Source organism: Musa acuminata, chromosome BXJ2-3 (genome assembly GCF_036884655.1).
Source record: "Musa acuminata AAA Group cultivar baxijiao chromosome BXJ2-3, Cavendish_Baxijiao_AAA, whole genome shotgun sequence".
In the NCBI taxonomy this organism is placed as follows: Eukaryota; Viridiplantae; Streptophyta; class Magnoliopsida; order Zingiberales; family Musaceae; genus Musa; species Musa acuminata.
In genome coordinates, this window is record NC_088340.1 from 34976210 (window position 1) to 35001356 (window position 25147).

A 25147-nucleotide genomic window follows, 5' to 3' on the forward strand; every position below is an offset into this window, starting at 1 on the left:
TCTTAATTTCTATCTTTTTCACCAACTCATATTTTAGCATCTTTTTAATATTCTTTATATATTTTAAAATTTTCTTATTTTATAATTATATCAATCTTTAAAATATAATTTTTTAAAAAAATATTTTTTTAAAATCTTTGTACTGCCATCAACTCTTTCTTATGGTTACACTTCAATCTTTAGTTTCATTAAGATTTTTTTTAAGCTCATAATCTTTTTAGTTATCGTAATCTAAATAATATTAATAGTATCCACATTTAAGTTTCAAGTATTTTTTAATCTTATTTTTAAAATATCTATATTGAAATCTTTAAAATTTTAACATCTAGTCATAATAAAAATTTTATTTTTTATTTTTCTACAGTAAATATTTAATACTATCAAACTTATAATGATGATTCAATAAGCTTTTATTTAGATATAACTTTACAATTCTTACAAATAATTTTATCTATTTTTTAAGTAAAAAAATTATTTAACTATAATTATTATCACTGTTATAAGTAAAATCAAATGTTTATCCTTTTTCTTAAAGACTGACGGTATATATAATTATAAGATTATATAAAATTATAAAATTTAAAATTATATCATCATCTTTATTTCTCTCCTTATAACTAAGACCCTTATATACTCTTTTTTATCCACTCATATCTTCTTTAATTATTATAGACATTTCTTGAATGATATTATTTAAAATTTTTTAAGATTTTTTTTAAGCTTGATCATCAAATCAAACTCGAGGATTATAAGTATTAATAATATTTAAAATATTTTATACTTTCATACATTTTAGGATTATAATTTTATTTTTAAAATATTTAAATCGATAATATTATTCGTTCCTAAGAGCAAAATATATTTGGATAATTTTACGAAACAAAAAAAAATATTTATATATCTTTTGCTGAGAAATGTCGCGATTTCCAGCGGCGTAGCGCTCGAGACGCCACTCGTCGCCGTCCCCGGCCCTCTCTCCGTCCGGACCACGGGAGCCGCACTGGTCGCAGTCGTCGGTCCCTCCCCTCAGTTCGATTCGCATGGTCCGTATGTAAAGCCCGTCGGCCCTTTGATCTTCCCGCCCTCCTCTTTCTCTGGATTTCTTGACGCCGTTCTAGGGTTTGGTATCGTCGTCATAATCTTTCTACTCTTCGATTTGCCTGCATAATCTTCTCTTTCTATCTCCTAAGCTTTCTTGACAGGCCAACTGTTGGAGATGTGGCCTAGTTTTCGTTGCACTGAGAATTAGATCCCGAAACCTGCGAGTCGATTGGTCGTTCTGCTTCCGCAGAGTCCGGCGTCTGTTTTCCGAGAAACTCGGTGTGACTGATGTGAACGACAGAGCTACTGCAACACTTCCATTGCAAACTAGGGTTAGTTTTGTGGACATTGGCGTAGGTTAGGGATTCAGGAAGAGGTAGCAGAATTAGAAATTGAGAGCCTCAACATAACCATGGCTGAGTATGGCAGAGTGAATAGTCATCAGAATGTGTTTTGATGCCTTTGCACACAATACTATGATAATATTATATATCATATAGGAATAACGACGTGATCGACACCTCGGAGTCATGTGATTGACATCTCACCATCACACGATCAACGGCACGTGCAGAGCGGGTCGAGTGTTACTACACTCTTGATTTGATGTTACCACACTCGGGATTTGTCCCTTCTTCACACATTGTTATGATAATATTGTATATCTAACCATGACAAAGGAATAATGACATGATCGATAACTTAAGCTTTGCGTATTTGTGGATTGGAGGTAACAACTCCTTTTATACCAGAAAGTTTATCGAATCCTTCAAATCACAAATTAACTTAAGCTTTGGAGGCTTTATTAGGAATGCCCACGACACAGGCTTGTAGGCTTTGGAAGCACATGAGGACGAATCGTTTATCAACTTTTCAAGGCACAAGTGTGAAAGAAGGAAAGGTAGATGGGTTCATCATTTGGTGTTTCGGTAGATGACAGGGAAATCAAGAGGAGCCATCGATCAAGTTGCAAAAGAAAGAAAGGTTTCATCAGATGATGACGAAGACTAGAGAAATTCTTCAAGCATATTGTCACATACTTAGCTAGAATTGCCTAAATCTTGAGGCGTACTTGCGCTCAAGATACCAACTTAGCTTGCGTTGTCTAAGTCGCGAAGCACTCTTGCGTCAACTTTTCGGACTTAGTTGGGATTGCCTAAGTCTTGATACGCCCTTGAGATATACGTCCGCACGGTCAGTCAGTTTGCAATCTCACTCGGGTCCCGAAGGACCTGTAAAAGAGAAATTTGTTTAGTTCGAAGAACGAGCGACGGACAAGTCCTGACGTCTTACGAAGAGAGAAGCTTTACAAGCAATTTAGCGAGCATCTTACGAAAACAGAGAAAGAAGGAAAACAAGAACTTTAATGGGCGCGAAGACAAGTTCTCATCAAGAAAACGTACAAACTTGTGAAGATTGTTCAACGCCTAACAATATACTGAAGCCCCATCTAGCCCTGTGCCACCCGGGGGGTTCCAGGGTGCTGAGATGGCTGATGTTTTGGGCGCTACAGCGGGCTGCAGAAAACAACCCTCGACACGTGAAAACTGAGCCATTTTGGGGCTTTTTAGCTCGGCGCGGTGAGCGGTCGCACTGTAACGCTGCAACCTGTTCGAACATGTATTTTACAAGCAAAACACATAAAACCAAGGTAAAACTGATTGACGTGCCTTTGTTCATGCAAAAGCGACGAACGGTTCGTTGGACGAAGTTGTTGCGAGTGTGAGTGATGACCATCGGTGACAATACTATGAATGAATAAATGAATAGAATGCATAGTCCACCTCCATTCTTTCTTTCTAAAGTAAATGTTGTTGACGAGTAAGACACGAGCATATTCGACCTTCACAGTCAACGGGATCGTACCTTACAAACTCTTCGTGTGTTTCATCTGGCTTCTTCAATTTAGACAAAACTCTTGGTTAGAGCAGCTGCTTTGTAGAAACACCTCACAAAGTCTTTGAATACGCCACATCTCAACCAAGACATCATAATGGAACAATTTTTTACCTGCAGAAATCATCAACGAAGACAACAGCAGGGGCGTTCGGAGATCGCCGGGACGCCACTGCAGATCTGCGCCTCATGGGGGAAAAGGTTCGTCATCTTTCCAGAAAGGAAACCTACATATAATGTCCTGAAAGAAAAAGTGATCCGCTGGCTCGTGCGGATGAATCAATCAAAGTGACATCACGTAGTATTTGCAGTCGACAAAAAGAGAAGACGATGAAACAAACATGACAATTAGTTCGATCGAAGTGTTTTTCTACATGACTAGCTGGCGCTTTACGCAGGGCGGTGTCTGATAAGATCATTTCAACAGCCCCCAACAAAGGGGAGGAAGCAAAAACATAATTGAACGAAAAGCTAATTTCCTAGCCGGCCATGGCTGAGATAAAACAACAGTACAAAACAAGACCCTGAGGAATTATCACATCACACTACTACTTTTAGGGGCCTCTGTTACCAAAAACATCTGCCCTCCAACCCATCAGATTCTGCTGCTGTAGGGTTCCTAAGTTGGGCAAGCTATACAATTGCCCCTCGACATTAGGCTGCGAGTTGTAGTGGGTGGCCTGCATCAGATTAGTTGCAGGTGACAACAGTGGGGCCTGCTGCCACCTTGGTTGATGCATGACTGCAATCTGTGGGGGGAGGGGCGGCTGCTGCACCACCGCCGGTGGCAAAGCTGCCATGGGCACAAGCTGCTGTGAAGGGGTATAAGATTGGGGTGGCAGTTGCTGTGGATGCAAAGGCAGCATCTGATGGTTTACATGATAAGACTGCAGCGTTTGCTGCTGATAAGCATGCAGTTGTGGTTGCTGCGGTGGTGGTGGTGGAGGAAGTGCTGGTGGTGGAAGTGATTGTGTTTGAGGCTGACAATCCTGTTGTGGCTGCCATTCTGGAATATCGTCGTCGTCGTCATCATCGTCGACGTTCCATGGCTGGATGTTAAACGAACGTTTCTTTACACGTTCACTTTGCCCATACTTGTGTATCATTTCTCTAATGTGCTCGACCGGCCGAGCCGGCGGCGGCAGTACACGGGAACGGGTTGCACCCGACCCCAGGCGCCGAGAGGCAACAGGCTGGGAACCCTGTGAACTGCCACGGGCAAAATCAAACTCAGGTAAGTCATCCTCATCCCTGGGGCCAAAGCCAGGCGGTACATCCTCGGTATCATCTTCAGGCGGGAGTCGAGCATCGGCAGCCGGGAGCGAGGCTGCTGATGACCTAGATGCAGAGTAAGAATTGCTATTGTGTTGTCTTCTAGAGCTGGAATGTTTCTTGGAACTACCATGCTTATGGTGAGATGACACCCTGGGAGACAGCATTTCATGGGGCCTTCTCCACACCACCACGGCAAAGAGGCCATCCGCGGTCGTCGGGAGTGTCTCGGAATGCTCCTTCGGGAGGAACTTCTCAAGCATCTCGATCGTCCTCAAGCGGGACGGGCACAAATACAACTCCACCCCTGGTGCAGCCACTGCAAATCCCACTCTCTCATCAGCAATGTATGAGTCAATTACCTGCAGTGAAGGGGTGAGGAAAAAGGGTTAGATGGTTAGGGATGCAAGCTTGAGTCGGGTTTCTAATTGTGGGATACCTCGAGCAGGTTCAAACGTCCACTCTCAGGGGAACCCTCTTTCCAACAAAACTGGGCAATCTGCAAAGCACAAAATGACATTAGTAGAAGAAGAAACAAAACTCTCAATATGTCGATGTTCCCACTTTTATGTGCAATTTCATCAACTAACTGAGCAAACAGTCATAAAGAATCTGACCGAATTTAATGCCCAAAGTTGCAGAACTTATAATCAGGTGATCTCATTGTGCGTTAACGACCTTTATTACTAATTGTCTCAAGATAGCACTAATGAAACCTTAAATGAGAAAGCGCGTCCAGAAAGGAGACCATGAAAGTTGACCACGATGATAGGGGTAATGTTAATCAAACTTGAGGATACTTGATTATATTAGCAAACTTGGGTATACTTTAAATATACTTGATTATATTTAAAGTCTTCCAGCGCATTTGTTTTTGCTCAGTTGACAGAAAAGGAACAACACGCAGAAAGAGAAATATTGAGAGTCTTGGGTATATTTTTCCCTTGATAGCTTTTATTCGTTCATCCATCGGCTGTAAGCCATAAATGCATCAATTCAACCTACTCGCAAGAAAAATAATGGCAATATGGCTGAGAAAATACCATGACTGCACGGCTCCGAGACAAAGGAAGCTCTTTGAGGAATTTTTCAAAAGCATCTAGTCTCACTCTTCCCTTTATCTCAAGCAAGCTAGGCCATTCCTGCGTGGATGATTTCTCGCCACTGTCAAGCAGCAGAATGGAAAAAAAAAACATTAATGACCAAAAATAGCTAGACATTTAAAATTAAAGACACTATCCCTAAGAATAATAAAGGAATGAACCTTGATATTAAATTCAGGACATCTCAAACTGAACATATTGTCTCCAACAATAACAAAGGGATGAACCCGACATTGAATTTAAGACTACTCTGATTGAACAAACTATCTCTAACAATAATAAAAGGGATGAACCTCAATGTTAGAAGCAGCACAGTTTACCTTTCTGCTTTACACTATATGCATTATGGATAAGAATAAATAAGAAACATAATGGCATAAATGATATTTATATCAATCGATTGTCAAGATATTATAACATTGAAATATGCTAAAATTTTACTACAGCTCAAATTCAAAACCTAACAGTAATCAAGTCCATCTATATTCAAAATTTATTTGTATGACCAATGTACCTGATCTTGCTAGACAACCTAATTGTTTTTGCTATATGTCTTCTCGTCCAATCAAAGTTGAGATGATTTCCTATTACATTCATTCCACCAATATCTATCTTCATTCTAAGAACATGAAGGTTACCTGAATGCTTGCTTTGAAGCTTATTCCAATCTTTTAGCATTGTTACTAGTAGAAAGCCAATCAGACTTTCATAGTTCCTATCAGCCAATTGTTTTCCTTTATTAGTGAATAGATGAAATTTCAATTGTTTTCCTTAATTAGTTAATAGATGAAATTAATGTATACTATTGGGATACTGCATACCAAATTTGTCTCATTCATTAATATTCCTGCAACAGAACGTGATGAGCAATGTCGTAGAAATTGTGGCTGAAAATCAGGTTTTAAATCACAATGAAATTTGATAATTTTTTCATAATTTCAAAATAATTTCAAAGTCCATCTGACATGATATTTACATATTTATGACAGATGTAAGACGTTCTTGCATTCTACTACATAACAACATCAACCTATTTTGGACCACAGGTCAATGAACTGGAAGGTTCATAAAACATAGCCATAGGGTGGAGATAGTCCTAAACTGTATTTTGGTTTCCATCTCATCGTCACTAGGAATCTTTGTGAAAGGTTAATTAAGAAAAAAATTCCAGTGGCAACGTGGTACACATGACTAATAAAACAAGAAAACATGCATTGGAAATGCATATACACATAACACTAAAAATATATAAAAGCTACTGGAAAAAGAATAGAAATTGGTATTTGATAATAACAAAGTAAAACTTAATGATAAACCTTTTATAAAAGACATTCACTGTAGCAACTGAGGAAACATTCAACTGAATTAAGCCTTCCCATATTTTGTCACCCGTCGCTGCAACTTCAGTAGGACAGGTATCTGACTGAATATTAGCAGAACCAGATTTCAAGTCATCATTGTCCCTTGAATGGTTGACATCCATTTCGTCAGGGCTAACTGCAGCAGGATCTTCAGAATTATCATCTGAAGAGTGCAACTTTGTTTGCGTGCCTTCTTGTGGTGATTCCAATTTAGACACAGAACCATCTTCTGGGGAATCCGGCTTGGGTTCCACGCTACCAGATGCAGAATCTTGTTTATGTTCCATGCTGTCCGACACAGGAAGTTTCTCAGTCTCCAAGCAATCTAATTTCTCTAAGCCAGAACTAGGAACTTCCTGTGAGGAATCCACCGGCAAGTTCTCAAATGGAGGTTCAGAATCAAGGGCTTGCATAAACTCATCTAGAGAAACTATTGGAGGTAGCAACTCTGGGTCTTTCAATTCACCGACCATGAGTTCTTGCATAAGATCATTCTTATCTAAGTCACTAGGAAGATTTTGATCACCTGAATCAATCTTTGTAACTGATGAACTTCTCTCAGATGACTTGGGTTCATCATCTTTAAGATCAGATTTTGATTGTTTCTTAACATCTTCCTTTGCTTTTGAAGGAACACGAGAGATGACACTTGCCCTGAGTTCTACTTCCACAGGGAATCTCTCTGCTTGTTCAACTTCAACTTGAAATTCACCTTTATGAGTTTTCTTTACCAAGCGCCTTAAATCAACATCTGAATCTGGCAATACCACCATCTGTGCAAGCTCTTCTGCTTTGGCCAATCGCCACTGTGAAAGTTCCTCTGAAGCCAGTTCCTCAGCAGTCATTGCGCAAAGGCGCTCTGGTGCAATCTCACCAGATAGTACACGCTCCCTCAGTTCTGGATTACTACGATCTTTTAAGTTGAACAATAATGACCTACCCTTCTCTTTGTATTTCTTATTAACTCCTCCAAATAACCTAAAAAGTTCTGCTTCTATCCTAAACGCCAAATCTTCTGCATTTTGAACTGTTGTCCCCTTACCACCAGTTTCATGTTCATTTGTCATTTTGAGTCTCTTTTGATCACTAGTCACTGAATCATCAACAGTCTCAGCATCAAGTTCAGACACCCAACAGAGTCCATGACCCTGCAAAAGTTCATCTTTAACAAAAGATTTGTCATTTGGTACTTCATCTTGTACCAAAACATCCTTTGATTGAAGGGCTTCGACATCAGATCTTGTTAAAACAGTGTTGACAGTTGTCTTTTCCTTGGAAGATTTATCACTAGCTAAGCTTTGAACTTCATCATACTTTGGAGCAGATCCATCAGCTACCAAAGTTTCTCGAGCAAATTTATCTGAAGAAGCATCTTTGGTTTCAGAATTCAAATCACCAGATGGAATGACCATTTTTGCTTCCGTGCTTGAAGTCTTGCCATCAGTACTTTTTTCTCCAATTTGTTGTTTACTCTGCTGGTCAGACACAGTAGCCAATGATGCAGCCAGTGACTCGCGTAGCTTTGATCTCACAGATTCAAATGACTCAGACTGGACCTTCCGAGGTAGCTCCATCTGCGCTGGGCGTTTATTCATGGATGAGGACTGTGAAACCATTTTCATAGGCATAACACTTTGAAGCTTAGTTGGTGCTCGAATCTGGATAGGCCTCTTATTGGTAGATGACAAGGGCTGCGAAGCAAGATTTGAGGACATAGATGGTCGGATATTAAGTGATGATTGTGGCCCTAATACCGGTCTATTTGATGAAGATAACTGATCTAAGCCAACAAAAATAGGCATTGGAATCTGACTTCTGTATGATGATTCAACCTGCATTGGTTGGTTCCTGATAGAAAACAATTGATAAGATCCAACATTAAGGGGCACAGGGACTTGCATCCCTGTTTGAACTAAATTTCTCTCTGCAGAAAACCACTCTTGCGATCCCCAATTAACCGCCATTGGAGTATACATGGGAAGTACATCAATCTGTGCAGATTGATTGCCAGAGGAAAACTGCTGGGAAGATTGTTTAGAGGACATACTGGTTTGCCCCTTCTCTGTTGGCTCCATTTGATTAAGTTGCTTGTACTTCTATTATAAGTTGCCTAGAAAAAGATTAAAAACGCTGTAAATAAATCAAGTCCATAAAGTTTTCTATGAAATAACCAGAACAACTGACAACCTAAAACCAACATGAAGACCAAGTGTGATCAATATTGAAACCCTGAGGCCCCAAAAATGAAAAAAGATATTCTGAGAATTAGGGGATCCGTAGCTGTCTTTACATGATTAACATAGTTCAAAAATGAAAAAAAATTACAAAAATTAACGTCCTCAGGGGTTGCTCAAAGGCATTTAAAAAAAAACTGTTGGATTCCATGAGCAAGAAACAAAAATATTAAATGGTCAACACTCTGCATGAGATTGACAAGGTTTAAGCCTATGACAATAAATATTCCCTTTGGTTCACGTGCATAAAATAACAAAAAAAGGTTATTTCAATACATCTTCTTTCTTGACATTTACAGCATCAAAGGAAGTAAAAAGTTATCAGATAAAAAAAAAGGCATTCCTATGCCACAACTATATGCCTTGACAATTCTCCACAAGGCATCATGAGTAGTACTATGTAGAGATATATAAATGTAAAAGATAAATTGCATACATCAAGTAAATGTGCCCCTATAATATACCACAACCAACAAAAAATATCCCATCAATAGGGAATACTATGGATCCAACACAACCTTCTCTAAAATCAGTTCCTAAAGCAGGTGCTTCCTCCATCTTTCTAAATACTTCCTTGAAATTCTCATCCAGATTCCAAGATGATCTTCTCTCATCAGCACACATGTCACCTCAAGACAAAGTTACCTTTAATATCCATGTTGTACATTAGCATACCACAAAAACTATAAAATATGATTGTTGATCCTGTAAAAACAGATAAAAAAGCCTCCTAATGAATCTTACAGTACAGCATAATTGAAAAATAAGCAACAATACCATTGGTGATTGTGACTTTTTTAAATAGCATAACCTATAAATAGTATGCTTGTAAGTTATAACAGATGAGATAACACGTCTGTGCATCTGTATAAAACTGTTATTGACTATTTAAAAAAAAAATCTGTCTCAGGACTCATGTATTCATGCAAATAAAATGAACCAATTGAAAGACTAAATGCATCAGTTAGCTGTTTGAGAACTTGATCAAATATTCTCAATAATTTAGCAAATGATATAATTTCTTTTTTAAGACCCACTTAATCATATACAAAATAAATTTTCTAATCGTAATAAGATATTCAGCAAAGAATGCAATTTGGATAACTCACTCTATGTCATCAAACATAAACATATTACTATATATATATATATATATATATATATATATATATATATATATATATATATATATATATATATATCGCCTGAAAACTTCTGGTATTTCTCTCAATCATCCTAAAATACATTTCTAAACAGCACATACTTTCAATATGACCAAAGGTTCAAGCTCCAACCACATATAATATGAACGGAAACTAACAAATAGATTACGTGAGGTGGGGTGTGTTTGTTTGGATTATTGGTTACTGAAGTTGAGGAATATCTGAGAATATTTTATTAGACACAATAAAGAGGAAATGAACAGATTCTAGTTTGACTAGCGGTAATGCCCTTAATAGATCAACATAACAGCAGACAACTAGTTCTTATTAAATTAAATTAGACCTTGAATTTCTTGCACCAAACGATGTTGAACTGACTAGAAAATCATTCATTTTCTTTTGCCAAAGCAAAAGCATAAAATTCACCACCACACTGACAGCTTCAAATTTTCCTCTGGAAAACAAAAACCAAAAATAATTCCTTTAACTGTACTTCAATAAAGTTAAGACAGCTCCTCGATGTAATCAACTAAGATAAACCATATCCGATTTATTCCATCAAATTCGATGACCGCTTTTACATATCCTTGCTCGTAATGAATAGGAAGTACGAGCACACACACGCAAACAATCCAGTGGCTTCCCGTGATATTGTCATGAGAATAAACCAAAAGTTTCTTGCTCAGGCCCCCAAAACAATTCGAACATATGTAGACCCGTGACCGTGGGAACTGGCACAGAAATCAGGAACAATATTTCATAATTGTTTGTCTACATGGGCTCAATTGAAGAAACCAAGCAACCCAATACAAAAGGCACCAACAAAGAAACATACAAATCAAAGCAAGTCGGTTTTGTTGCCCCTTGTAGAACTCTTTGGAGCCAACAAAACGACCTACCAAAACCTAACAAGCTATGACGTTACTCCAAGGCAAGAAAACCTCCATCGCCTTCAACCGCTGTTCATAACCCTAAATCTACTCAGCAGCGCGGAAGCAAGAACCACAAATCGAAACCCACACGAGGCAAGAGAGCGGTAGGAGAAAATTCGACCTAAAGGGAGCCGGGGAACAGAGGAGATCGGAGGGATCCGATACCTTAGGGCACCGGCCGTGGCGGCAAAAAGAGGAGGAAGGACGATCTGCACCGAGATGATCCAGAGCTCGTCCAAGCCGACGACGTCAGCGGCGGGGGAGACGAAACCCTAGCGATAAGCTATTGATGTGGGCGCGAGCGAGCGAGCGAGCGAGGAGAGCCCGGGTGGCGCGTTCGGCGTCGGGCACTTGTGAGCTAAGGCGAACATGTGGTTTGCCCCTTAATTTATACGAGCGAGAGATAAAAGTCATATGCTTGGAATGCCCGTTCTCTCCTACACCGTCGCCCACCTGCCTCATGAATGGAAGCAATATCTGATGGGCCCCACAAAAAGCTCCGGTGCGAAACGGGTGAGTGCACGAATAAATCGACGCATTTTAAGGGGATGGATGTTGGGCTTTGGGTCAAACCCAGTCGGGGGGCTCCGGCCCAAGACGTATCTTTCTTGGGCCAGAAAGGGTCCACGACATGAGATGCGGCTGTAACCAATAAAAACGTACCACGTGCTGTTGAACCTAAATAAAATTGAATCGAATTGATTGGACCGGATCGGAAGGTTGGACCGGCAAAATTGGAAATTGAACCCTTGATCGGCTCAATTAAACCCAATCTCTAGTTTCGATGTCTTTAATTGATCTCTAATCTAATTAGTCAGTAATAGTGTTCTTTGAATTGGATCAATAACATATATTCTAATTTGCTTCAATCTTCGCTTATCTTAACTAATATAATATATATTTCTTTATTTATATCTTTATCTCAAGCATTTTAAATAAGTTATTATTTCTTTCATTAACAATTTTTTATATGCATATGATCCCAACATTTTGATGAACATTGGTAGCTTATGTACTCCATTTGACATGACATAAATCAATACTTTGCATTTTAAATTAATTTATAAATATATTAAGCACGTGTCAAAATATGCAAACACATTTAAAAAATAAAATATAATTTCCCATATATTTGAAAAAAAAAGGAACAAAGTAATTGAGACCTATTTTCTTGCTAATAAATATTTAGATTTTTTCTGCTCCATCTACCTTAAAAAAATAAAAGTAAAAATAAAAAGTTGCAAAATAGACTGTAGGGAAGAAAGGAATTAAATATTTTCCACTCTCATATTTATACAAATATTTTTTGACACTGACAATTGTCCTTTTTTTGTTTTGATTAATATTAAAATGTGTCTTAGTGGAGACTCCTGGAACAAAATATTTCATGGTTCTTTAGCCCATGCACCAACCAAATGTACAAACAACACAGGGGCATATATCATACATGGATGTGATGGGTCATTAGGAGTCTCTCCAATTCCACCTTCAATTGCAACCTTCCATTCTCCACTTCTCTTCCTTGAAGATTGTTCTAGACAACCATTGGAGTTTGATGGACTCAGATGCTTGTGGATGAAGCACACACTGGAGAGAGAAGAAAGAGAGACACATGGACAGGTGTAGAGGGAGAGGAGGAGATACCAAGTGTAATGATTGAGGTGGGCCACAGAGAAACTAGAAAATTGAGTGGGTCCCATCCAAGTGCAAGATGGAGCCTTTAGAGAAAAGGAAGAGCAATAATAATTGCCAAAATCTAATAAGTTGGAATAAGATGGAAAAGATGTGAGGGAAATGCATATATATATTCCAACATAGTGACATCAAAACATCACTTTCCTACTGGAATGAATCTATGTTTCTCTTTCCTCACCCTTCCTTGAACTCATCAATATTGAAGGTAGAGAAGAAAAGGATGCAGCTTAGTTTTATTTGAAACCTCTTATTTGAAAGAACAGGTGATATCAAATTCATAATGTTTTGATAAATAAATTTGGTACATTATAATTATATTAATATTTTAGATTAAAAAGGATTTGATAATTGAGAATGACATATTAGGTGTAAGATTTAGTGTGTCAGTATAACAAGTTTGTAATTATTTTGGATGAATATTATCATATAGTTCATGCACAACAGATAGAAAATACAAAATTTATGTGACAAATTTTCTTAATTATGATCAAAATAGGGTGAAAATTCATTATTGTATTGGAATCTGTTACAGTATCTTCAAAATGTTGATGATGAGCAAAATAGAGTTGTCTTCTTCCCTCTCTGTCTCCAATTTTTTGGTGCCAATCTCGAGGTTTGTTGTTTACTCTGTGTTGAAGCTACAAAATCATTCCTTTTTACTCTATTCTATTCCTAAGCACTCCCCCTTCCCCTTTGCTGCCATATTCTGCTACAATCTCCGTGATTCCTACATTAAAAAATGGTTTTTTTAATTGGTTTTCTTCTCATTGGTATCGTCATCTTTGTCCTTTCACACAAATCCCTTTTTTATCAGTTCGTTTGGTTCTATGGGTGCTGGGATGAATCGGATTCTGGTTTTGAGCTTTGCTTTCTCCCTTTGCAGGCCCTCATTAGCTCGCAGACTGAGGACTAGGGTTATCGGTGGTCGTCTCTGCAAATGCTTGATGGTGTAAGAGAGGGGTTGCCGGTTGTGTTTGGTGGATGCTTGACGCCTCGGCGGTGGAGGCGGGAGGGATACCATAAAGGTCAGATCTTTGGGGAAATTTGATTCCGTCAGCCTCGGAATTTCTTGGATCTTGCGATCGTGTGTTCGAAAGGCCGCTGCTAATGACGGAAGTGGTCGATTTGGTTGCAAGAACTTGTTGATTATATTTAATTTGATTACAAAGGTTGGATCTTTAGCCGGAAAAGGCAGTTATTACCTGATCGCAATGACCCCGGAGGACTGTATGTGTTTGGTGAAGGAGAGGCAGCTGGAGAAGGAAGTGGATGAGAATGGAGGGCTCGGGCCTGCGCATGATGGCGATGAAGGTGAAAGGGTGGATGGAAGCAATCACCTGTTCTTGAGAGAAGTTCCCATTTTGACGGAGGAATCTCGAATCTCCAAAGATTACAATTGTCAGGATAAGAAGGTTGGAGCAAGGGAGGAATTGGTTCTTCGAAAGGACATGTGCAAGCAGGGGACGAAGCTCAGTAGGCGCGATCGGGTCGAACTGGGTTGCCAGTTTCAGCGGGCAGTGAGCTCTTGCGATTGGGAACTTGCATGGAACCTGCTTGTGCTGGCCAAGGCACAAGCTCTGAATGATGTGCTCTGCGTAGCGTTGGACTCTGTATGGTTCTTGACAACGCACGAAGAACTGGATGGCATTACTGGGTTGATCAAGAAGATTATTGGCGACGGTGCGAATGATTTCACCAGGGCAATCCTTAGGACGTCGTTCCTGGCTTCGTGTGTTTCTGCCTGTCAAAGCAAAATGATGAATTTGACGGATGCAGTGGGTGTCACGACCCAAAGGTAAGTTCCCTATCGATTCTGAGACCCATTCTTTCACACCAGGTCTCTTGATTCTGTAGGAGATATCTTAGGGTTCCTATATAGATAGTGAATGGTTTATATATTGGCTATTTTGAAGGTGAAAAAGAAATCAAACTTTGTTCCTATGAACTTGAGTTACTCTGTTGTTTCTATGTTAGGTTGCATGAGCGTCTGCAAGAATGTCAGGGAGACGAGGTTCTGAAGGTTGCAGCAAGTACCAAAGTTCAGAAATTTACAGAATGGGCTCTGAAATGCATCAGATTTCACTCTCATTATCAGGAGAACAGGGGACGAAGAAGAAGAAACCAGAGTACGATCGTCGAGGTCCAACTTCAGTTGTCAGCTTTCAAGACATTCTTGGAACTTGCTGGTGATCATCTTACAGGAAAAGATTTTACCGAGGCTTTTGATGCAGCATGTTTCCCTGTTGCTCTCTTCTCGAGCTCATTTGACCCTGGTTGGGCATCAGGAATCTCAGCAATTGCAGTCCAAGGGTTATTGGGGATGCTGGTAGAGGGTGGTGCAGACAATGTAAACCAATGCTTTCTGGAAGCTTCAAGATTTGGGAGTACCGAACTCGTGCGGATCTTGCTTCAGGTAATTAGTCTTCTTTTAGTTTATGTAATAGAACACACTTGTGTAGTATCTTTACTTTGTTCACTAGCTGACTATCATTTGCACCAACCAACATTGTTCTAATGTTAGTAGAAAGCGCTCGACACGAAGATCAAATGTAAAAACAATCACCTGCTATCATTTTGAAAGTTGATGTTGTTGGAGTATAAGTTGATACATTATTAGACTTTCTCATATATATAGAGTTAAGCTTTTAGATGAACTCTGCAGCAAATTCAACAAAGTTTCATATCTGGGCATTCAATTTTCAAGTCTTGAAGCCCCACAAAAATAAAAAATAAAAAAAAGATCTAGCCCCAACCACTTGAGGGGAATAATTTAACTTGCTACATCTACTAGCCTAGCGTTCAAATAATTTAACCTGCATTGGTGAGAGCCTCATGCAGTGGGCCGCCTAGTATTCACTGTTTGAAACTAATGCTAATGACAGGTCCTTCCAAATAGTTTGACCTCTTAAAATAATTGAACACCCAATCATTATTTTATCACTTTTATCAGTCGATCAATTGTTCAACTTCTAGGAAACTCTTTTTTTCTTCATCTAGTGTTTCACCAAATATGAGTTTTTCTATGGCACTCACTAGCCTTTACTTCTTGTTTTCATTTTAGCCCATATTTGGGAAGATCAAAAGCACCTGCAGGCTGCAGTTGATTTTGTTGGGATCTCAGGTTTACTAGGATCAAGGAGATTCTTTCTTTTCTTCTGACTCAACATGTGATGTAAAATTGACAGCGACTTAAACGAATGGCAGACATCACAAAGACAAATTTTGGTTGATAACTCTATTGACCATGAAAGTGCTAACCATTTCACAGTGAATGAGGATGTCCTGCATGAATAGTCTGCTAATCACTTGCTTGAAACAATTTCTTTATGGGCCTGAAAACTTTTGGCCTTCTCTTTTACTTATTAAGATGCTTGCATTTGCTTTTTTTATTATTGTACTTGAATATTGAGATATCCTCTTTTTTTTTTTTTTGAATGTATGAATGTCATCAAACCAATGGTGTATCTCAATATATGTATATATAATCTGTTTAAGTAGTATGCCTTTCGTGAATCTCAAGCTTCGGTTCCATATCTCTACATACCAATTGTCATATGACAGCTTGGCAACATGTTCGTAAACATGGATTTAATGCTATCATCTTTATGGCCTCCTAAATATGCTATTCCTTATCCAGATTGCTCAGAGGAATAGCTTGGACATTGATGTTGATCTTGCACTTGTCTTTGCCTCTCACTACTGCAAAATCAGAACTATGGAGTGCTTGGTCGAAGAGGGAAATGCAGCCAACTTACTGGGTCCTCTGGTGCGAGCATCTGAGAGAGGGTGCATGCAGGTTGTCCAATGGTTTGTTAACCAGGGATGTGGAGACATGGATCTCTGCCTGGCCTTAATTGCTGCCACCTCTAGCATCCAGTTAGGTGTTTCTGCTTATCTTCTCTCACAAATTCCACATCATGTCCTTGCTGCTGTTAGCATCGAGATTCTAAAGACGGTAAGCGAGAGAAGTCGAGGATCTCTCGATGGTGTTGCCTTTCTTCTCTGCAATGACTTCCTTGGTGACCCTACTGCAACATATGCTGTGGCTGACAGCATTGCAAGCTCCAATGATGAGGTTGTGGCACCCGAGTTGAGGGCTTTTTTGAAGGAGCACTGGTCTGAGGATGCATTTGCTGAAGGATTGAGCTCTGGTCAGGACCACTATGTAAATTTCATGAGGATTCTGCAAAGAGGCGGCTCACCCATCTGCCTAATGGACCTGCCACCACCGCTGGTGACTGCCATTGTATACAAGCCTCTGTATAGGGAGTGCACGGAAGCAGGTGGGAAATTGCTACCTCAAAAACTAAGAGGGAAGCTTGTGGAAGCAGCCAGTAGGCTTGGTGGCAGGCAGGTGGATAATGATAGCCCAGCAAAAGAGCTTTTGGCAATTCTGGAGCATCACCTGCCCCGCCATTTTCTGCCACTATGACAACTGCTCACTTGTACACACTCGTAAGGAACAGCAGATGAACTTTGCTTTAGCCCTTTGATCCACGGATTCCCTATGCCTTTTTTCCTGTGTCTTCGTGTTCAGAGTGCCGGAATAGTTACAGTGGGTGTCACAGACATCCTATGGTAAGTTCAACACAGTATATCTTGATCATCATCATTCGGGTATAACATCATGAGAATATCATTTTGTTCGGCAGCGTCATGTCCGTATCTGACACACATGGTGAGTTCACAGCTTCCACCCTTGATGACTTGAGAAAGTGCAGTTTCTTTAAAATTTGCCATCAGGCATAGCCGAATAAGCTGTTCATAATAACAATTTAGAGGTTTTGCGTGTTTTTTTCTTGCTGCCTTGCTTTCCTTTACATAATTGCAATTAGTTTTGACCATCTTGTTTGCTTTGCAGGATTCTCTTCTGTTGGTAGATGTGATGTCATGCACTCGTAGCGGGTCACAAAGTAGCTTAATTCCCTCCTCATTGAGTCACTACCACATCTTTCACTTTGTGCATATCTTATCCTCTCAATTTGTTATGCCTGAGTCATGGGTACTTTCTTTCTGATTTACTTATGACAAGCATCATTACATACAGAAGCTTGCATTGAAATGATCCCGCAAAAACTTCTTTCCTGTGTGCTATATCAGCCAATGCTGCTCCATGCTAAATGGATCATTTAGAGATCACCCTGTGCATCACCAGCTTCACTCGATAGGATGCAGTCACCGACCGTAGCAAGCATACTGATACCATATGAGATCAGCATATCAAACAGTCGATACCTTCAGAACATTTTCAAGGCTTTCGATGCCATATATTGTCTCTTTTTGATTGATTTCATCTTTCACTTAGCATAAGGTTTGATAGCTGAAAAAATGGTAATTGTTACTGGATGTTATAGAAGACTTACTGTCCTGATTTCAATAATCTAAACCAGTTCTGATTTATTTCTGTGGTTACAGCAGAGCCAATTGTTCTCTTTGTACTGCTACTGCTAGTTGCAGAAATTGAATCATGTTGGCAGTGAAGAGTATTAGTACTCAGGAAAACATGGACATATATAATCTATATGTGAATCATGAAGACCAACATCATCATAGTTTTGTCTTTAACATCTTTCTTGTAGAAGTCTTTCTTTATCCATCATATGTCTCCACTAGTTGATCAGTGAATATGTAAAGACCTATGCTACCTTAATGCATGTTGAAGGATACATGGAAAATTTGTGAAGGCAGAAAGGAATCTTGTATCTGCTTCAAAGGACAGCATATATGGTATCACTTTGAGGAACACACCACTTGTTCAACCAGGAAGAAAAGAACATCAAATCTAACAGGATAAATGTCTCTGAATTACCAATGTAAATTTAGATCACATTCAACTGTGTTTCTTGATAAACTATGTTTGTAATTCTATTTGCCACAACAACAACAACAAAAAGATTGTTAGAAAGATCTTTTTTTTAAGTTTGAATATATTCATTTGGAATCCGAGCTCTTCTATTTTCTACCTTTATCTATCTTTTCTTTGGTTTCCGACTTATTTTCTCATCAAATGCTCGATTTTTTCATTAAAATATGTTTTGGTTTTTACCTTTCGATCAATAAAGAATATTTTTTTGTGTGTATGAATCGATATTGTTACATTTGAATTCCTTCTCTACGCACAATTTCTTTGGATCAAAGAAAGAAATCTATACTCATCTTGTGCTATCTAAATGAAAGCTCACAGAATAATTACAAGTAGGAGGATGCCATCTTTCGTACGTCCGAAGGCATAAAAGCCAGGAAGACGAGCACGCCGAGAAGTCCAACAGGAAGTAGCAGCAGCAAGGAAGGCGGAGGCGGTAATGGCGGCAGAACCAGTGGCAGTATCAGCAGCGATGCAGTGAGGAAGAGGAGCAGCAGAAGTGATTCCACGGTGAAATAGGCAGCAAATGGAGGAGCTCCGAGTTCTGGTGCCTGCGGTAGACTTCTCCTATGGTCGATGTTGGAAGCCATTGCCGATCTGCTCCTCCTCGTTCTGCCGTCCATGAAACCACCACAGTGAGCTTGTTGTAGGTGAATCTGGTCGTCTGGAACTCCCGAATCTGAGCTCGGCAACTCGAACTACGTTTGCAGGACTTCAATCAGATCACCTGCTCACCAAAGGAATCAGTATTCTGTTACAGCACATAGTCTTCCGCGAAAGGAAGAACAACTTCACAAAAGAAGAATCTAACATGAAACAAAGAAACCATTGCCATTCGAATACCTCACCTGGAATGGAGTTCCTTCTTGAGATCACAATCAACAGCAAGACAGCAGAATAGAGAAGACAGAGAGAGAGAGAGAGAGAGAGAGGAGACAATGTTGATCATGGCTGCAGCAGTCCTTATATGGGTTGGGTGGAAGTCTGAAGCGTGTCAACGTTGGAATTATGGGTTCAGATGCAGTGAATCCCATGTGTTCAGCGTGGAATTCTCATGCAGATTCGGCGGCGTTCTTTAGGAGGCGCGATGAGAAACGACAATCAAAAGATTCAGATTTTACATATGATAATATACGAAGAACGAATTATGTCGGATCAATTTTTTATGATATTGACTTCTCTCTTCTTAGTGATCTCAGCTCGCCTCCGCCTCCGCCTCTGTCAAAGTGAATGATGCTAGCGGAAGATGGGCACATCTGCTTTGAGGCAGGTTGGAAAGGGAGAGGAAAGTCCGAGGCAAAGATGGTGGGCTGAACGAGGAAGAAGAAGAAGCCGAAAACCATGAAAATGACCATCGAAAGCACTTTCCTCGCAAGTTCAGTGTAAAAACAGAGTCAGCAAGCAAGAAAAGTACAACCACTCCACTTGACATTACTCTCCTCGAAAAGGTCAAATTCTGAAGCAATGGTGATGTGAGAGATTTCTACCACTCGGAAATCCTCAGCTTTCAATATCACAAATAAATTAATTGAGAAGAACAAAAATTGGTGATAACTGTCATATTTATTTGATCATTAAATCGAGTCAACTTGAATAGTCTGAATGTTTATCATATTATTTGATCATCAAATTGAGTCAACTTAAATAGTCTAAAGGATTCTTCCAGAAAAAACAAACATTATTATTTGGGATTGATAAGATATATTCTAGTATAGTCAGCACGGACGTAGAGTCTTGGGACTGAGATGGAACGTCACGTTGGATGTGCCATCTCAAACTCAAGATGACGGTTGCCCATTCCCGCACCATATGAAATCGTACTAAATAGGACCATACGGTAGAAGGTCATTCTAGAAAGCTCGAAGCGGCACTGCGCGATACCGTTCCATGTAGGTCGATCCGTACTTATACAAAGGAACCTGATGACGAAGAAGTAAGCCACTCGCCAAGAGAAAAGATAACGCCCGGGGGACAAGGCTCAAACTCCACCTAAACCCGACAAAAGGCTCCCATCGAGCGACAAGCTGCACAGAGGATCCTATGCATCAAAGGTTTGAGAGTTCATTAACAGGTATCAAAGACTACAGGTCAAAGGCATGTTCTTCGAGTCAAAAGCATGTTAATTGAATGCCATTACAACCACCGTCGTAATGCTACTAGCGGTCGATGTCCAAGCTTGTTCATCCACCATGAGTGAATTCTAGTTTGATTTCTTTGCAATCCAAGCAAGGAATGAGTCATCTTCTGATCCTTTGGATGCATTGAACCATCCAATTCTTTGACCACGGAGGAGAACCTCTTGTGATGCACTCTCTCGTATGAGCCGACACAATCACGTTGAGAACGTTGACAACCGACATCGCTATTACGTGTTGCAGGGCAAGACTTTTCATGTTCATGTACCTTTGTAGGAACAAATAGGTTAATTTCCATTGTTTGGATGATATATCTCTTTCCAAAATCCTTAAATCATCAATCTCTAGTTTTAATATTCCAAAATACCCCTTAGAAAAGCTGTCATTTTTTCAGCCCAAATCCAAAATTGTTTCTACAAACTGTTCATAATATTTCGTGAATTAGTTTTTATCCACAAAACACTGTATATTATTCTTAAAATACTATATAGTATTTTTTTAAATATTATGTAGTATTTTATTTTAAAAACACTATACAATGTTTTTGATATCAGGATATTTTTTAAAAAAATTACTTTATCATAATTTTTTTTTAAATTTTTTTTCATATTTTAGATTTTTTTTTGATGATATTTCTCTTTTCAAAATTCTTAAATCATCATTTTCTATTTTTAATATTCCAAAATACCCCTTAGAAAAGCTATCATTTTTTCGCCAATTATTTATAGTATTTTCGAAATTGATTTTTATCTATAAAATACTGTATAATATTCTTAAAATACTATATAGTAGTTTAAAAAAAATATTATATAGGATTTTATTTTAAAAACACTATACAATGTTTTTGATATCATGGTATACTTAAAAAGGTGATATTTTCCTCACTATTACTATTATAATTATATATAATTATACATGTCATTTTCAGATACATAGGTTATATTATGACATTATAATTTGGATATATATATATATATAGTGGTACTGACATATGTATTTTATTTGTCAGACCCTTTTAAATCGACTAAAAATTATTATAAAAAAAAAATAAAGGAATCCAAATGCACGTAAATTTTTTTAATAAAAAATAAATGATAAAAATAAGATTTGAATCCAAAATTTTGTAATGATTTATTAAAATAATTGATAAGGGATCATTTGGTCAATCGATCGATAAACGATAAAAAAATAATCTCTTATTGATCGTTATAAAAGATAAATGACAAAAATAATAGTAGCTCATTAGAGGGATCATTGTGCTGTGCACTCGTCCTCGCGGTGCTTGCTGGACCTCACAAGAGGTATCCTCTCTTCCAAGCTTTTTCCTACCTCTTGTAGTAGTCCTCTTCATGAGGGTGTGGACCTCGGATGTCGGGTGAATGCGACGGACGTCCAAAGTGGACTCCTCTCGCCGGAGCTGCCGTTGGCGTACGGCTTCCTCGCCCGCCGTCTCGCCTCTTCATCCAGCGCTATTCGCTGTTCCAAAGGCCATGCACAGTAGTGTGTCACTCCCGTTTCTTAGATGGATGATTAGAAATGTTTCGATTGAATTAGAAAATCCTGAAAAGAAACCCAAATACAAACGAATGAATTCTTCAATGAATACGATCAAAAAGGGTTGACACCATTATCATAATAAGTGGAAGAGTCGGAAAATTGAAGGAACCAAATATGAGAATAGAATTGGAATCTAAAACTCTCTCTCTCTCTCTCTCTCTCTCTCTCTCTAATTTTCTCTTGAAATTTCCAAAGCTAACTCATTTGGCTGAAGAAGAGGCCTTTCTTCGGTATGAATTTAGCTATTGCCTGTGTTAGTTCAACAAGAAGAGTAATTGTCTCGATGGCTTTGACATGTGTTCTTATCTATACGTACTTTACCATCGTTCTAAACGTGTTTCTCGGCTGCTTCCTTGAGACGAGAGGTGGCACATCACAAGTCATCTTATCCAATGGGAAAGCATCATTGGATAGGATGAATGCATCATGATCCCAATTCCAAGTCAACTTGTAGGTTTCTCACACCCGAGCTTGTCGATCGATCATGAATCAATCGTAATCCAATCCAACTCCTTTGCTCATCTCTAAACAAGGAACAATGGACTCATCATCTTCTCTCTTCGATGCATTGGACCAAACATTTCTTTGGGCACGAAGGAGTAATTCTTGTTGAACACCAACTCATGGAGTCAAAATTGGATTGCAGGGGTTGACATTTATGTTCTTCTTTTCATAATTATCATTATCATTGTTGTTGTTGTTACTATCATATTTTTCTAAAATATCATATTTGTTATTACATTTTTTGTGCGAATACATATATGCTATTCTTAACAGGTCATTTAAGTTAATGATACTTTTGATCAAAGATCTTAATTTGAGTGGGTTGGATCAAGTATTTCACATAGAGAAAAAAAAAAACACAAAACAAAACATATTGTAATGAAGCACAACTGAATTGGGTTATGGAAGTGACTCATGTTGCATGTACTGATAACCTACTAATAAGCTTAAGTCTTATATTATATTGATATCTAATTTGATATATAATTGTCACGATCGAAGCTAAATAGATTCACTAATCCATAAATTTCATTTTAATATAAGAATTTGATATCTAGCATGGTGCATATGAGACGTAACCTAATAGTAACTCTAACAAGTGATTCCATCCGTACATAATCTTTTTTTACTCAAAACTCTCTCATCCTATCATAATACTATATCGATTTTGCTACTAAATGTTACAACGTAGCCACGTAGACAAATTGATTTATCAACTTCATTTTGATTTTAAATCATTTATTAAGATATTTAAGCTGAAATTGATATTAGTATACTTATCGGATCATTATAAGTCAATCTTAGTCTTATCTACTTTCAAAACTAATCAAAGTGTTATAATAATAATTCTATTTCAAAGATTATAGCAAAGTGAACTTATTTCTAAAACATAAAAAAAAAATATTAATGGAGCTTACATAATAGACTTTTGACATTTGATTAGTATAGTTCTAAATCCACTTGCATTTCTTTCTTATTTATTTTCTGTGAAATGTATTTTAGTAAATTGAACCAAAACTCTGCAACAAACAATTTAAATAAAAATTGTGCACAAGAATAGAGTATTTTTGCTTTCTCATTTTAATGAATAATATATTGAGAAAAAGGGAAACATGCGAAAGAGAAATTGAAGCTGTAACACTAAATCAAGGTATTATTTTGATTTAGTAGTCATGTGTCGATTGTGGATCATATAACAACTGACTTAGTTAAATAAAGCTACGATGATGTTCATCAAATTCATCTTGTGATGTTTTTAATTAGTTGAGTGTCGCGTTAATATAATGTGATATCGACTTAATATAAAAAATATATATCGAAGAAAAATGATATCGTTTGATAAGCTCCATAATTAACTTTTATTAGTGAAAATTCTTTTAGACATGAGAAATTGAACATTCTATAAAGCATTAGGAAAGACTCATCCTTATCTATTCATTGGTACTAAATATGATTTTATCGGAATTAAAATCTTAAAAATACTAAACTCAAGCTATAGTGTATTTATTTGTATATAAAATTAATACTTTTATCAAGTATAACAAGATTATCATAAAAAACTTATATTTATGACTAGTTTTGTGATATAAACTAAAATAATTAATTGTAAATCTAATTACATCCCTCCGGTTTATCATTTGATTTGTTTGCAAAAAAAAAAAAAATCAAACACCATAATTTTTATTTATTTTTCAAGACCTAAAAAAAAAAATATTTTTCACTAAATCAAACAAAATCATATGTTTCTGTTTGATTTAATATAGCATCAATACCACCATAATGGATTCCCTATTGTACTTTGTATGTGCACCAATCATCACCTTGGTTTAGTTTGGTAAACAATTATATACAAATATATTCATCTCTAAAGTAAATGATTTTAATATTTATCCTTTTAAATTTAACACATATTTTCCTTAAAACCTAAGTACTTTACATATATGCCCTCGCGGTTAATCTTCATTGTAGAATAGAAAATTCTAAATTTTATTAAATTTTATTTAACCTTTAGAAACCTCTATTATGATTAGAAGTAATTTATGACCAATAGTTTGCATGAGTTAGCTATTGATATGATGTTTGGATGGACATACACTATAATAGAATTTGTAGAGGTACATATGTCATTTGGAACATGTGGAAGGATAGATATGTAAAAGTACCTCAGACATTCTTAGATAAGTTTGATCCCATACTCTCCCCTCAAATCATGCGCCAATCACCCCACAAGATAATCAACCAATCATTTTATGCCACGCAAGAGAATATAGACCCTGTAGCAGGCAGTGGCTCCCTCGTAATAACAGAAAAAGCTCGTCCCCTTTATTCGAACCTGACCAGTTTCGTCGACGCTTCGAGGCGGCCTATAAATACCGCCGCCCATCTGAGCCT

At 38.0% G+C, this 25147-nt stretch overlaps 2 protein-coding genes across 5 annotated transcripts; one reads left to right on the forward strand and one right to left on the reverse strand.

The window, feature by feature from the left end:
• Window positions 1–3268: 3268 nt before the first annotated feature.
• LOC135607893 (uncharacterized) lies at window positions 3269–11330 on the reverse strand. The gene is made up of 5 exons (XM_065100085.1): window positions 11168–11330; window positions 6629–8783; window positions 5253–5373; window positions 4649–4708; window positions 3269–4571 (listed from the first exon to the last, which is right to left on the reverse strand). The coding sequence occupies exons 2-5, from the start codon at window positions 8746–8748 to the stop codon at window positions 3492–3494; spliced, it is 3381 nt and encodes a 1126-aa protein (XP_064956157.1). The 5' UTR covers window positions 8749–8783; window positions 11168–11330; the 3' UTR covers window positions 3269–3491.
• A 1497-nt stretch (window positions 11331–12827) lies between these two features.
• Window positions 12828–18097, forward strand: LOC103974639 (ankyrin repeat protein SKIP35). Of its 4 annotated transcripts, none has more exons than XM_065100087.1 (5): window positions 12828–12960; window positions 13581–14492; window positions 14672–15110; window positions 16335–17375; window positions 17559–18097. In XM_065100087.1, exons 2-4 carry the CDS (start codon window positions 13909–13911, stop codon window positions 17127–17129), a joined length of 1818 nt encoding a protein of 605 aa, XP_064956159.1. In that variant the 5' UTR covers window positions 12828–12960; window positions 13581–13908; the 3' UTR covers window positions 17130–17375; window positions 17559–18097. The 4 variants fall into 4 exon arrangements, with proteins under 4 accessions (XP_064956159.1, XP_018677431.2, XP_064956158.1 ...); XM_018821886.2 differs by lacking the exon at window positions 12828–12960 and adding an exon at window positions 13162–13310; XM_065100086.1 differs by lacking the exon at window positions 12828–12960 and adding an exon at window positions 13324–13467.
• The last annotated feature ends 7050 nt before the right edge of the window (window positions 18098–25147 follow it).